Source organism: Centroberyx affinis, unplaced genomic scaffold (assembly GCF_046629955.1).
Source record: "Centroberyx affinis isolate AG114_WGS23_722 - 3 ecotype Tasmania unplaced genomic scaffold, CSIRO-AGI_Caff_v1 ptg006084l_1, whole genome shotgun sequence".
Taxonomy (NCBI): Eukaryota; Metazoa; Chordata; class Actinopteri; order Beryciformes; family Berycidae; genus Centroberyx; species Centroberyx affinis.
In genome coordinates this window covers 23,033-36,876 of record NW_027283095.1, presented here as the reverse complement: position 1 = coordinate 36,876, position 13,844 = coordinate 23,033, and the positions used below count along the sequence as shown (strand labels likewise).

The window sequence follows — 13,844 nt, the reverse complement described above, 5'->3', positions numbered from 1 at the left end:
CTGAAATTCTAAATCATGAAAATAAAATCTAATAAAATATAAATTTAAAAAATAAAATTTGACTGCTATTGTAAGACATAAATACTAATTAAAAGAAAATACAAAAGTTCTATCAGTTATTTTAAATGTATTATATTAAATATTACATTAATATTATTACTTCTACTACACTATATTATGTTATTAAATTAAAACATTAAATATTACAAATATTAAACACCCTAACAGTGGCTAGGATGTTTAATAAAGAAATGAAAAAATCTTTTAAGATATAAAATAATCACATTAAATATATATTAAATTGATAAAAATTTTAAAATCCTACATTTATAAAATATAATTAGAAAAACGTAAATTATGTAAACTGTTATCATATAAGTATTAATATAAAAAGTCATTACATACGTATATTTTAGATTAAAATTCAAAAATAATTCTATATGAAAAAAATCTAATAAAACAATTACAAATTGCATCATAAAATATGAACATAAGTAAATATACTGATGAGAAAAAAATATAATAATAAATGTGTCTTATAGAATTTAATGCTAAAATTGAATTAAAATATACATTTATATAAATATAAATAAAAGAATAAAATATTTTAAAAATCAAAATTCTTAATTCATAATTACTAAATAAAAAAATTCAACCTGTGGTCGTTGCCCAGACCGGGCGGAGCCGTCATGTCTCTCAGAGGGGGGAGGGGCCTCCCACAAGCCCCGCCCCCCTGCAGCAGCATCTCTGTGACAACCGGCGACAACCTCAGCAGGGGGGCGGGGCTTCGGGATGAGGAGGGGTGGAGCCAGAGGCGGAAAAACGTGGCGTGATTGGACGAGGAGGGGAGGGAGCGTGAGGGGGAGAAATCAGAGAAACGCCATTGGCCAAGGGAGGAGAGGGGGAAGGGATGGGATTGCCCGGTAGAGGCAAAGCTGGGGGGGGACTGGAGGAGGTGCAAGGCATGCTGGGAGGAGGGGGAGGAGCTAGAAGGAGGATAAAAGGAGAAGTGATCAGTTTAAAGAAAATTTGCTCTAATTCTTTTTTTTAATTAATTGGAAAAAAATAGAACAAAAAACACTGGAAACAATTTTAAGAAGAAATTAGAGGAAATTTTGAAAAAATGGATAAAAAAGGATATTGAAAAACAAATAAAAAAATGTACAAAACAAATTACTAAAAATGTACAAAACAAATTAGAAAACTAAGAAAAACAATGGAAAAAGACAAAATGGATAGAGAAATAAAAAACATTTAAAAATTGAGAAAAAAATTGTAAACAATTAGAAAAATTTAACAAAAATTGCAAAATGCAAAAAAGAGAGAAAAAGAAGCAAATAAGAAATAATAAAAGAAAATGAATTGATAGAGGAAAATAAAGACTGGAGAATAATACAGCGGAAAATTTGAAGTACATTTTTTTAATAATATCCAAGAAATGAAAAAGATATAAAAATAATAATAATAATAATAATAATGCAATATAAAATAAATTAAAAAGTATTTAAGTACCTGTGGATCAGCAGCAGATGATTGGCCGTCCCGTTCCGCCCGGCTACTGCCGCTGATTGGCCGAAAACTGCTGGAAGGAGCAGCGAGCCTCTTGATTGTTCAAAGGAAGACAAACCGCCTCCTTCTTCTTCTTTTCTTTTCCGCTTCCTCTTGCCGCGGAAGTTGCGCAACATCAGACGCTTTGGCTCCGCCCCCTCTTCCTCTTTAGCTCCGCCCCCTTCGAATAAAACCTCCATGCGGCCGACAAATCTCCCACAATCCTCCTCTTCTTCCTCCTCCTCTTCACCTCCTTTTTTCTCGTTTGTCACTTCTTCTTCCTCCTTTCTCCTCCTCTTCCTCCTCCTAAGCTCTGCCTCCTGTCTCCGCCTCCTCCTGTGTCCTGAATGGTCGGATTTAGAGGAAGGGGCGGGGCTAAACGATTCATCGCAGTCTGATGATGAAGAAAAAGATGAGGTGGAGAAAGAGGAGGATGAGGAGATTGGCAGGAAGGGAGCGGAGCCAGATGAGGCTGGTGGGGCGGGGCTTGGAGAGAAAGGGGCGGAGCCTAAAGAGAAGAAAGTTGACAGAAAAACAAAGGAAATAATAATAATGATAACTTTTTTTTTTGTATAGCACCTTTCATACACAGCATGTAGCTCAAAGTGCTTTACAGCAATAGAAGGCAGATAAAAGACAGATAAAAAGATAAAATTCATATAAAACAACAAGCAAAATGCATTGCACTAAAAGAATCAAATCAAGTAAAATAGAGGGATAAAAGAACACAACAAATCATACATCAAATCCTCTCTTTGACTCCTGCTTTAGATGCATATTGTGAGTGAACCCATATGTTTTTCTTTCCTTTTAGAATTTTCCTTTTAGAATTTTCTATTCCCCTGTCCCTGATTCGACTCTTGATCTGATATTTACGTCAGATCTCACTGCCTAAAGCAGACCAGAATCATAGATTCTCCTCTTGGTCAAAAACCTCACCATCCACAGATGGATGAGAATCATACAGGGTAAAGCTCTGTCATCTAGCTCTTTTGCGTTCCTAGATTCAAGCTTACTCAGAGGGCCCCCCCCACATATAGCGTTCAATTGTGTGCAAGTTCTTTAAAAGACTCAAATCAAGTAAAATAGAAAAGATGAAAGAACACAATCAATTTAAACCATTAAAACGAAGGCTGTTTAAAAGCTAAGCTGAAAAGAGAAGTTTTTAGCAGTCGTTTGAAAATGCTTAAGACCCCGCCTCTCTAATATTCTTTGGCAGGGTGTTCCACAGTTTAGGAGCAGAGTTAAAAAAGGCTGCATCCCTAATCTTCTTCTGAGTGGGGTTTTGTACTTCTAACAAACCAGCAGTAGAAGACCTGAGGGTCTTGATGGAATGTAGAACAGCAGGGATTCTGTAATGTAGGCCGGTCCTAAGCCATTAAGAGCTTTGTATACAAGTAAAAGAATCAATTCTTAAGGACACTGGGAGCCAGTGCAATGCAGCTAAAACCGGAGTGATCTGCGCTCGCTTCCTTGTTTTTGTTAAAAGTCGAGCTGCAGAGTTTTGGATAAGCTGGAGCCTCTCAACTCAGACTTGTTAGCCAGTAAAAAGGGTGTTGCAGTAGTCCAGTCTACTTGTAACAAACACGTGAGTTAGCTTTTCAGCATCTTTCTGGGTCAGGAAGGGCCGCACCTTGGCAATATTTCTAAGATGAGAGAATGCTGTTATTGTTTATATGGGAATTAAAACTAGAGCTGCAACAATTAATCGATTAATCGATTAGTTGTCAACTATTAAATTAATCACCAACTATTTTGATGATCGATTAATCGATGAGTAATTTACTAAGTAATTTTTTAAGAAAAATAAGTCAAAATTCTCTGGTTCCAGCTTCTTAAATGTGAATATTTTTTGGTTTCTTTACTCCTCTGTGACAGTAATCTGAATATCTTTGGGTTGTGGACAAAACAAGACATTTGAGGACGTCATCTTGGGCTTCGGGAAACACTGATCCACATTTTTCACCATTTTCGGGCATTTTATAGACCAAACAACTAATCGATTAATCGAGAAAATAATCAACAGATTAATCAACAATGAAAATAATCGTTAGTTGCAGCCCTAATTAAAACTTAGATCAGAATCTAAGATAAGATAAGATAAGGTAAAATATCACTTTATTTATCCCCTTGGGGAAATTCGGATAACACCCAGGCTTGTTGCTTCTGATTTGATCGAGGGATTCAGGTTCCCAAGTCTTGTGGAGAGTTCTTCTCTTTTGGCTTTGGGGCCGACCAAAAGTATTTCTGTCTTCTCTTCATTCAGTTTTAAGAAATTTGTGTTCATCCAATCATTGATAGCCAATAGACAAGTAGTGAGGTAGCTTAGGGCATCTACATGATTTGGCTCTACAGAACTGTATAGTTGTGTATCATCAGCATAGCTATTGAAATTGACATGTTCTCTGATGATATCATCTAATGGAAGCATGTATAGTGAGAAAAGCAGGGGACCAAGACAGCGTCCTTGTGCAACACCAGAAGTTAGATCATGTTTCTCTGATACAAGATCTCCAAGACAGATGAAAAATGTCCTCCCTGTAATGTCAGTTCTGAACCAGTTTAGGACGCATTCAGAGAGACCAACCCAGTTCTCCAGACGATCTATGAGAATATTGTGGTCGATGGTGTCAAATGCTGCACTCAAGTCCAAAAGAACCAGAACTGAGACCCTGTTGGCATTAGTACCAAGTCTCAAATAGTTGACTACTTTGGTGAGAGCAGTTTCTGTGCTGTGGTTGGCTCTGAAACCTGACTGAAACGTCTCCAGAATGTTGTTTTCATTTAAAAAGTTAATTTGGTTAGAAACCACTTTTTCAAGTACCTTACTTAAAAAAGGAATGTTTGATATGGGCGTGTAGTCACTTAGGACCCAACAGTCCAAATTAGATTTTTTTCAACAGCGGTTTCACAACAGCGGTTTTAAAGGCATCAGGAAAAACACCAGTCTCAAGTGATGTATTTTAGAGCAGAGTTTGAAATACTATTGAAAACCCTCTTAAAAAATGTAGTGGGGACAGGGTCAAGAGAGCAGGTGGAAGATGTACTCTCTATTACAATTTTATAAAGTTCTGCAACAGAAATACTAGTAAATGCCCTCATGGATGTTTGCCTTTTACAAGGTTGATTATTGAAATTACCAGCAGCTGAAGCAATACTAGCCCTGATAGTTATGATTTTACATATTTTGCATCAGAGGCTTGGCTTAAAAGAGAAGGGCAGGATTCAGCAGTCGGTCAATGGTGGAAAACAGTATTCTAGGATCACTCCCGCTCTCTGTAATGATTCTTGATTTTCTTTTGAGTTTTCTTTGGATTAAAGAGAAAAAATAAGTATTTGCAATTCTGAATTATTATTTATTAAATATGAAATACAAATATTAAGGAAAATGTGTTGCAGAAGAAATGGTGAAATAGAGAAAAAAAATTATATATCAAAAATACATCTATTTTGGAGTTTATAGTTTTTGTAAATTTGAAGTTTTACAATTGGAATTTGTGTTTTTTGTAATTTTTTCAAGAGAAAATTGTAGTTTTTTAACCTGTATTTGTAGTTTTTTTAATTGTTTTTTTTAACTAGATTTATAGTTTTTATGGAATTCGGAGTTTTGACTGAATTTGTTGTTTGTTGTAGTTTTTTTTATGAAGATTTGTAGTTTAAAGCTGCAATAAGCAATTTTCTGACCACTAGAGGGTGACAGAGACCACAACACATTTGTAAATAAAGCACAGCAAAACTACTGGACTATGGAAGCCCCTAATGACAAATTGTGCATAAGCTAAACGTACCTACGGAGAAGTGTCGCGAAGAGTCTCACTTTGACAGATTTTTCTCCTGCTGAAGGTTACATGACAAGTGAAGAGGCAGGTAGCAAGTTCACTAGTTTAACAAGTTCACTAGTTTAACAAGTTCACTAGTTTAACAAGTTCACTAGTTTAATAAGTTTACTCGCTCACTTAATCGATTCCCCCATTATGATATTTTTTTTTCAGGGATGGGAGGGGGTGATCGCTGCTTTTAAACAGCGAGGGAGGAGACAAGCTAGTTTTAGTTTGAGAAGAAACAAGACTAAGACGAACATATTAGCAAATAACTGACAGTTTGTATGAACCGCACGTTACTGGTAGTGATCATACAGAGGAAGACAGAGGCTTTCAAGCGGCGCTCCAGACGTTAACGTTCCTGAAGCACCGGAGGTTGAATATTTCAATCGGCAGCTCAGGCACGGAAACGGGGCACCAAAATCTGCGTTGCAATTCGGTCTGGTAGGTACCGGTCGTAAAGGAACCGGTGCCATAGTGGTACCGGGTTTTGGTACCCAACCCTAGGTTTTTGGAATTTGTAGTTTTTAAATGAAATGTGTTGTTTTGAGAGAAATTTGTTGTTTTTCAAGTGAATTTGTAGATTTAAGTGACTTTCTTTGTTGTTAATTTAAATGGAGTTTGTAATTTTTTTTAAAGGCTAGGGTTTCAAAAAAAAACTTGCCTCCTCTCTTCCTCTTCCTCCTCTTCCTCCTCCTCTCTCTCCTCCTCTCCAGTGCGTCCAGCCGGTGGCCGAGCGATGCCAGCGAGGCGAAGAGGCGCGGCAGCAGGGAGGCGCAGGAGCAGCCGGAGGTGCAGGGAGGAAGCGCAGAAGGAGTAGAAGAAGTAGGAGGGATAGGAGGAGGCAGTGCAGGAAGGAGAGAAGGAGGCATAGGAGGAAGGAAGGAGGGAGGAAGAAGGGAAGAAGAGGAGGAGCAGGAGGAAGAGGAGTAAAAAGAGGAGGGGCAGGAAAAACCTCCTGGAAAAGGACAAAACAATGGGAGTCAATGGAAGTTCATTTTCTCTCTCTTTGTATTTCTAATGTCTCCATTCACTGTTTCTGCTCCATTCACTTGTTTTGTTTTCATTATCATCCCCATGAGGAAATCTGTCCTCTGCATCTGACCCATCCCACACACACCAGGAGACCGACTCCAGTCCTTCTGCCGGTGCCTGACAGGAGGGTTAACCCTAACATACACATGACCCCCACGACCTTCTTGCTGTGAGGCTACAGTGTGAACCACTGAGCCACCGTGTCCCACTTCCACTGATTTCTCTCTCTACTCTCATTTCAATGTATTTCTGTCTCTCGCTCGCTCGTTCACTCCAATACATCTCTCTCTCTATCTGTGTGTTTCTGTTGTCTCTCGCCCCGTACCTCGTCCTCCTCGCTCCGATCGGTCGATCTCTTGCGCCGCTGCCTCGATCCGGTGGTCGTCACGACAACCGGGTGCCGACTTCCTGTCGTCGCCACAGTGATTGGAAACACGTTTTCCATCTATGTCGGACGCCGATTGTTCAACAGGAAGCTTGAGGCAGCGTGGCCAGACGGAAGGTGGCGAGTCCTCACCCAAGCCCCGCCCCCCGCCGCCCCTCTTGTCCAATCCAGACAGGGGAGAAAGCATTGCGAACACTGAGAGAGAAAGAATTATTTAATTATTTAAAAAATCTAATAATTAAAAAATAAAGAGGAGAATAATAAAAGGAGAAAAAAATTTACAAGAAATGAAAAATTTATAAATTCAAAGTAAAAATTAAGTAAAATTATAATAATGACATCATGAACACAAATATAAAGTTTACAAAGTAAATTTAAATAATTTAAAAAGGAATAAAACAGGAAAAAGTTATAAAATAATTAATTAAAATTACTGAGCATAAAAAAGAAAAAAAAGTAAAAAAAAAAAATCATTAAAAAGTAATATATGAAAATATATGAAAAAAAATACTAATTAATAATGAATTAACACAGATAACTAAATAACTTGAATTTACTATTATTAATCATTAATTATATAGTAAATTATTAATGAAAACTATTTCATTTTCATTTTATTATACAGGACAGATTTAAAAGTAACATTACAGGTGTTAAAAACATGTTAGTTAGATTGGCCTGACTCAGTTACAGAAATGCTTTACAGCAGGTTCCTGTTCTGCAGCACTTTCATAACAAATCACATTACGTTACAAAATAGGAATTACATAAAACACAAAGAGTAGATGAAGGGGAAGAAAGATGAGACACAGAGAGGGCATAGGATGGGGCTTAATTATGATGTATGTACAATATGTATGTATGAATGAATGTATGTAAGTATGTATGTATGTGCACATGTGCATGTATGTGTGCATGTGTATGAATGTATGTATTAGGGTTGGGCGGTATCCAATTTTTGACACCGTTAAACCTTCCCCAAATGTCCCCATGGTTTACGGTGTTACCGTCTGATTAAAAATCACATTGTAGGACCGGAGGGAGCCGCCGACTCAAAATGATGAATTTATGTAGTCGCTGTTTTACCGTTTCCTGCCACAAGGCTGCAGTGAACTGCAACTGTGATTTTCACACAACGACAAACATGTGATACATGTTCCAGTTTTATTCTCTGAACATCAGACACGGAATAGCAAACGTTAGATATTTACAACATATTTACAACATATTTACAGTGGATGGTCCTGCTCAGGCAGCAGCAGCTTTGAACTGGACCAGATGTTCATCCTGCAGAGGTCAGCGGGTGACTGATCTGAGATCGGCATCGCTGCCTGCCTGGCATCGCTGAACCGGTCCTTCTCTCGTTTATAACGAGATGTGTCCATGTCCTTCTCTCGTTAAAACGAGATGTGTCTATGTCCTTCTCTCGTTTATAACGAGATGTGTCCATGTCCTTCTCTCGTTAAAACGAGATGTGTCTATGTCCTTCTCTCGTTAAAACGAGATGTGCCCATGTCCTTCTCTCGTTAAAACGAGATGTGTCTATGTCCTTCTCTCGTTAAAACGAGATGTGTCTATGTCCTTCTCTCGTTAAAACGAGATGTGTCCATGTCCTTCTCTCGTTTATAACGAGATGTGTCTATGTCCTTCTCTCGTTAAAACGAGATGTGTCCATGTCCTTCTCTCGTTTATAACGAGATGTGTCTATGTCCTTCTCTCGTTTATAACGAGATGTGTCCATGTCCTTCTCTCGTTAAAACGAGATGTGTCTATGTCCTTCTCTCGTTTATAACGAGATGTGTCCATGTCCTTCTCTCGTTAAAACGAGATGTGTCCATGTCCTTCTCTCGTTAAAACGAGATGTGTCCATGTCCTTCTCTCGTTTATAACGAGATGTGTCCATGTCCTTCTCTCGTTTATAACGAGATGTGTCCATGTCCTTCTCTCGTTAAAACGAGATGTGTCCATGTCCTCTCGTTAAAACGAGATGTGTCTATGTCCTTCTCTCGTTTATAACGAGATGTGTCTATGTCCTTCTCTCGTTTATAACGAGATGTGTCTATGTCCTTCTCTCGTTTATAACGAGATGTGTCTATGTCCTTCTCTCGTTTATAACGAGATGTGTCCATGTCCTTCTCTCGTTTATAACGAGATGTGTCCATGTCCTTCTCTCGTTTATAACGAGATGTGTCTATGTCCTTCTCTCGTTAAAACGAGATGTGTCCATGTCCTTCTCTCGTTAAAACGAGATGTGTCCATGTCCTTCTCTCGTTTATAACGAGATGTGTCCATGTCCTTCTCTCGTTAAAACGAGATGTGTCTATGTCCTTCTCTCGTTTATAACGAGATGTGTCCATGTCCTTCTCTCGTTAAAACGAGATGTGTCTATGTCCTTCTCTCGTTAAAACGAGATGTGCCCATGTCCTTCTCTCGTTAAAACGAGATGTGTCTATGTCCTTCTCTCGTTAAAACGAGATGTGTCTATGTCCTTCTCTCGTTAAAACGAGATGTGTCTATGTCCTTCTCTCGTTAAAACGAGATGTGTCCATGTCCTTCTCTCGTTTATAACGAGATGTGTCTATGTCCTTCTCTCGTTAAAACGAGATGTGTCCATGTCCTTCTCTCGTTTATAACGAGATGTGTCTATGTCCTTCTCTCGTTTATAACGAGATGTGTCCATGTCCTTCTCTCGTTTATAACGAGATGTGTCCATGTCCTTCTCTCGTTTATAACGAGATGTGTCTATGTCCTTCTCTCGTTAAAACGAGATGTGTCCATGTCCTTCTCTCGTTAAAACGAGATGTGTCCATGTCCTTCTCTCGTTTATAACGAGATGTGTCCATGTCCTTCTCTCGTTAAAAACGAGATGTGTCTATGTCCTTCTCTCGTTAAAAACGAGATGTGTCCATGTCCTTCTCTCGTTAAAAACGAGATGTGTCCATGTCCTTCTCTCGTTAAAAACGAGATGTGTCCATGTCCTTCTCTCGTTAAAAACGAGATGTGTCCATGTCCTTCTCTCGTTAAAACGAGATGTGTCCATGTCCTTCTCTCGTTTATAACGAGAGAAGGACATAGCCATGGCTATTTAGCCGGACTAGGTAGCTGGCTTAGCTAGCTAGCTCTATGCTAACGTCCGCCTATCTTGCTAGTTAGCCTGGCTAGCTAGCGTCAATATGGCTAGCCTAGTTCGCACTGTCCATGCGGGGGGGGGGTGATCTTTGAAGAATGGTCGAATAGTTCCCAGTGAATATCGAATAGTATTTTTGCTTGAGATGCCCGTCCCGAGTCGGAACCTGAGATGCTGCCAAATTGCAGCAGTTGATTCTTTGTAGAGACTCGACTCGCTGACGCTCACCATCTTTCTTTTTCCAGTTCTCCCTTCTGAGGAGAAGCTGTCACATGACGCACGATTACGATCGCTTCTAAATAGTTAGTCTTTTTTGACAGGTTATTTATTTGACAAATTACATTGTTTACAAAAAGTTCTGTCATCACTTTCATAGCATCTTCAACCACACAGACAGAGGTGCTGGATAAACTCTCTGAAGGTTTATTATATCTCTGCAGCACAATTTTTTTTATGACGTAATGAAACAGACACCGCTGCGGGATACAGTATTACCACCCAACCCTAGTATGTATATATATATGAAAATAAAACACAATTTCAACTATAATTCAAATTCAAAAGTAAAAATAATAATAATAAAAATAATAGATGTGGTGTGTATTTGGAAATAAAAATTAACAAAAGGTTAATAATAATTATTGGTAATACTAATTGAATATTACATGTCAGAAATATTAGAAGTAATACTTATTTCAGTCCAAAGTACCTTTTTGTCAGTATTAGACTATGGTGATGTCATTTATATGCATCTTCATCTCTTTTGAAAAAACTGGACGTCGTCTATCATGCTGCTTTGTAACTTATATGAAATGGTTCAGTGGACTTCTCTGTGTCTAAGGAGAAAAACCCATATGTTAATTTTGATTGCAAAAGCTTTACTGGGTAAATTACCACAGTACATATCTAGTTTTCTGACATATTGCCACAGTAGCTTTAACACTAGATCATCAGAAAAGATTCTCCTCATGGTCCCACCCACCCGACCAGAGCCGGGTCAATCTGCCTTTTCCTTTCATGCACCGCAGACTTGGAATGAGCTGAAAAGCCTTCTGAACATGGAATCTTTACCCTCTGTTGACATGTTTAAACAGATTTTAAAATCAGGTCTTACAGAACAATGTCATTGCTTTTAACACGTGTCATTATTATCCATGATTCTTTTTAGCCCCTGTATGTTTTGGTATGTTTTTGTGGTGTAATCTGTCCCTGTTTGTATTTTTATATGAAACCTTTTCTTTTTTTTTTTAAATCTCATTTTGCTGCCCATCTTGACCAGGACTCCCTGGCAGAAGAGATATTGTATCTCAATGGGACCTTCCTGATTAAATATAGGATAAATAAATAAATAAACATTTCGTAAAAAAAAAGAAACTAAAATAAATAAACTAAAATGGAAGCCTGAAATTTCATGTGGATGTATTTACATTTTTTTTGTAATAACAAAAAAAAAACAACTAAAAAATACTTTGTTACGGGGAATTATGGGAAATATGGGCAAAAATGAGGAAAAATCTGATTTAAAAGCCAAAGAAAAACACTGTAATTTTGCAGAATTTTCGGCAAAATTCCTCCAGAATAATCCCTCTCCCTTCACCCGTCCTCTCGTGTGATTTCCACGCAATTTTCCCGGAAAACCCCCCGGAATATTCCCTAAAAATACAGCCAGCTAGCATCCTCTCCTGTTAAAACCTATGGAAAACTAGCTGCTTTCAAGCAAATCCCGCGTTTTATCGCGAGAAAATGGGACTTGGCGTGTTTACACATAAAGAGAAACTTCGAGAAAAGGGAAAGATGGAAGTTTGAAGCGGAATTTACCGGAAATACAGGAAATTAGCAGCGTTAGCGTTAGCGTTAGCCGCTTCACTGTGTGTGTAGCTGCTAAATCGGGCGAAAAACGGGCGAATTTACCGTGAATTGTACCTTTTCCTGCCCTCGTAAATCTCGTAGTCTCCGTTAAATCCCGTTACTCCTCATTTTACGATGTTTCCCGTCGGGAATTAGACGAATTTCGCCGGTTTTCCCGAAGAAATCCGTGGCTGCTGCCTGCAGGAGGATTTAAAAGAAGACCGGCGTAAAGTTGACCGGAGGGAGAGCAGGAGGACTTCCGGAACAGCTGCTTTCAGAATAAAAGCCCCCCAGATAAAGAATACAATGGAAATGATGGGGAGAAGTAGAGAAGGAGATGTAGAGCTTCCGGGGAATGTTTTTCAAAGTAAAAGCTCTCCGAGGAAGTATCATTTTCTTTCAAAATACAAGCCTTTTGGCAGCAATATATACATTTTACATTTTATAGTATTTTACCTATGAAACAGGTACAGTGGCAGAAGCCACTGTATAATCAAAAAAACTTCCAGGGAGGTTTTTTCAAGATAAAAGCCCTCAAAAGGAACAATATGGAAATTAATAGAAATAATAAAAAATACTGATGGGACTAACACGATTAATATACATAACATTATACATAACAACAAATAACCCTTTTTTCCAAAATAAAAGCTTGACATATGAACTATATGAAAATGAATACAAATGTATAAAGTAAAATTCATGAATCTCAGCAAATGGGCTTCAAAATAAAAGCCCTCAAAAGCAACACTATGGAAACGTAAACAAAAAGACTTCCAGGGGATGTGTTTTCAAAATAAAAGCCCTGGAAATTAACAGAACAAAAGACAAAACTCGGGTTATTCAAAATAAAAGCCCTACAAAGTGAAAAAATAATAGAATTGAAAAGAATTATATACAAAATTTATGGGAACAACAATAATAGGACTTCTGGGTGATCGTTTCAAAATAAAAGCCCGGGATAGGAAGTAAAAGGGCATCAATAGGAATTAAAAAATAAAGAGTACAGAAATGACAATTAGAGTTCTTTTCAAGACAAAAGCCCTATAAAGCAATCATGTGGAAATGAAATTAACAAAATAAAAATGAAAGGGCTTACCGGGAGTTTTTCAAAATAAAAGCCCTGGATACAAACTGTGTGGAAATAATGTGAGGTTATTCAAAATAAAAGCACTTGATAGGATCAATTTTAAAACAAAATAGAAGAGGGTTTTTTTCCCCAAAATAGTAAGCCAATGGAAATTAATGGCAATTAAGAATTACAGGAAAGTCAGTAACACTTTCAGGGATAGGTTATTCAAAATAAAAGCCCTCGATACAAACATAAAAATGGTGCTCTAAATTAATAAAAGCGTTAAATAAAGATAGAATTTAAGTGAGAAATACATCACAATTAATATTAGAAAAAACTGACAAATATACATAGAAATGTAAATATTAAAATAAAACACTTCAAAAATACATGTAAAAAGTCAAATATAGATTCATTTACAGTCAAATATGTTTTAAATGAAAATAAAAATACAATTAATATATAAATATTAAAAATATATTTACCAGTTCTTTTCACAACAAAAAAGAAGAAATTTCAAATTTTGGCAAGGTAAGAGAAACTTTATTTATATAGCACATTTGATACACAAGGCAAATCCAATGTGCTTCACATAAAACAGAAAAAATACATAAAAATCCTCCTAAGCCGACCACACGCACCACAACTATTTAAAATGACATAAAAAAGAAAGAAAGAAAGAAAGAAAGAAAGAAATGAAGAAAGATAGAGATAAAATAGGCAAAACAAAAAAAGTATTTTTAAATATTCCTTACTTCCTAGCTTCCTTACTTCCCTTTGGTCTATCTCCTTTGCATCTCTCCCTGGTTCCTTTCCTTCCATCCTTCCTAGCTTCCATCATCCTGTCCTTGCTTCCTTCTATTCTCCCCCAAATCCTTCCTAACTTGCTTCCTTCCAGCTTTCCTTCCTAGCTTCCTTACTTGTCTCCTTTTGCATCTTTCATTCCTTATTTGACTCCTTGTTTCCTTCCATCCTTTCTTCCTTCCTACCTTCATTCCTTCATTGACT

The 13,844-nt window shown here is 37.5% G+C and overlaps 1 protein-coding gene across 1 annotated transcript; it reads right to left on the bottom strand.

The window, feature by feature from the left end:
• Positions 1 to 656: 656 nt before the first annotated feature.
• LOC139638065 (MAP7 domain-containing protein 1-like) lies at positions 657 to 11,981 on the bottom strand (the record flags this gene model as incomplete). Its single annotated transcript, XM_071512089.1, has 5 exons — positions 11,840 to 11,981; positions 6,730 to 6,984; positions 6,034 to 6,327; positions 1,513 to 2,056; positions 657 to 986 (listed from the first exon to the last, which is right to left on the bottom strand). Coding segments are annotated over exons 2-5 (1,415 nt in total), but the record flags the coding sequence as incomplete, so codon positions are not given.
• Between the last annotated feature and the right edge of the window lie 1,863 nt (positions 11,982 to 13,844).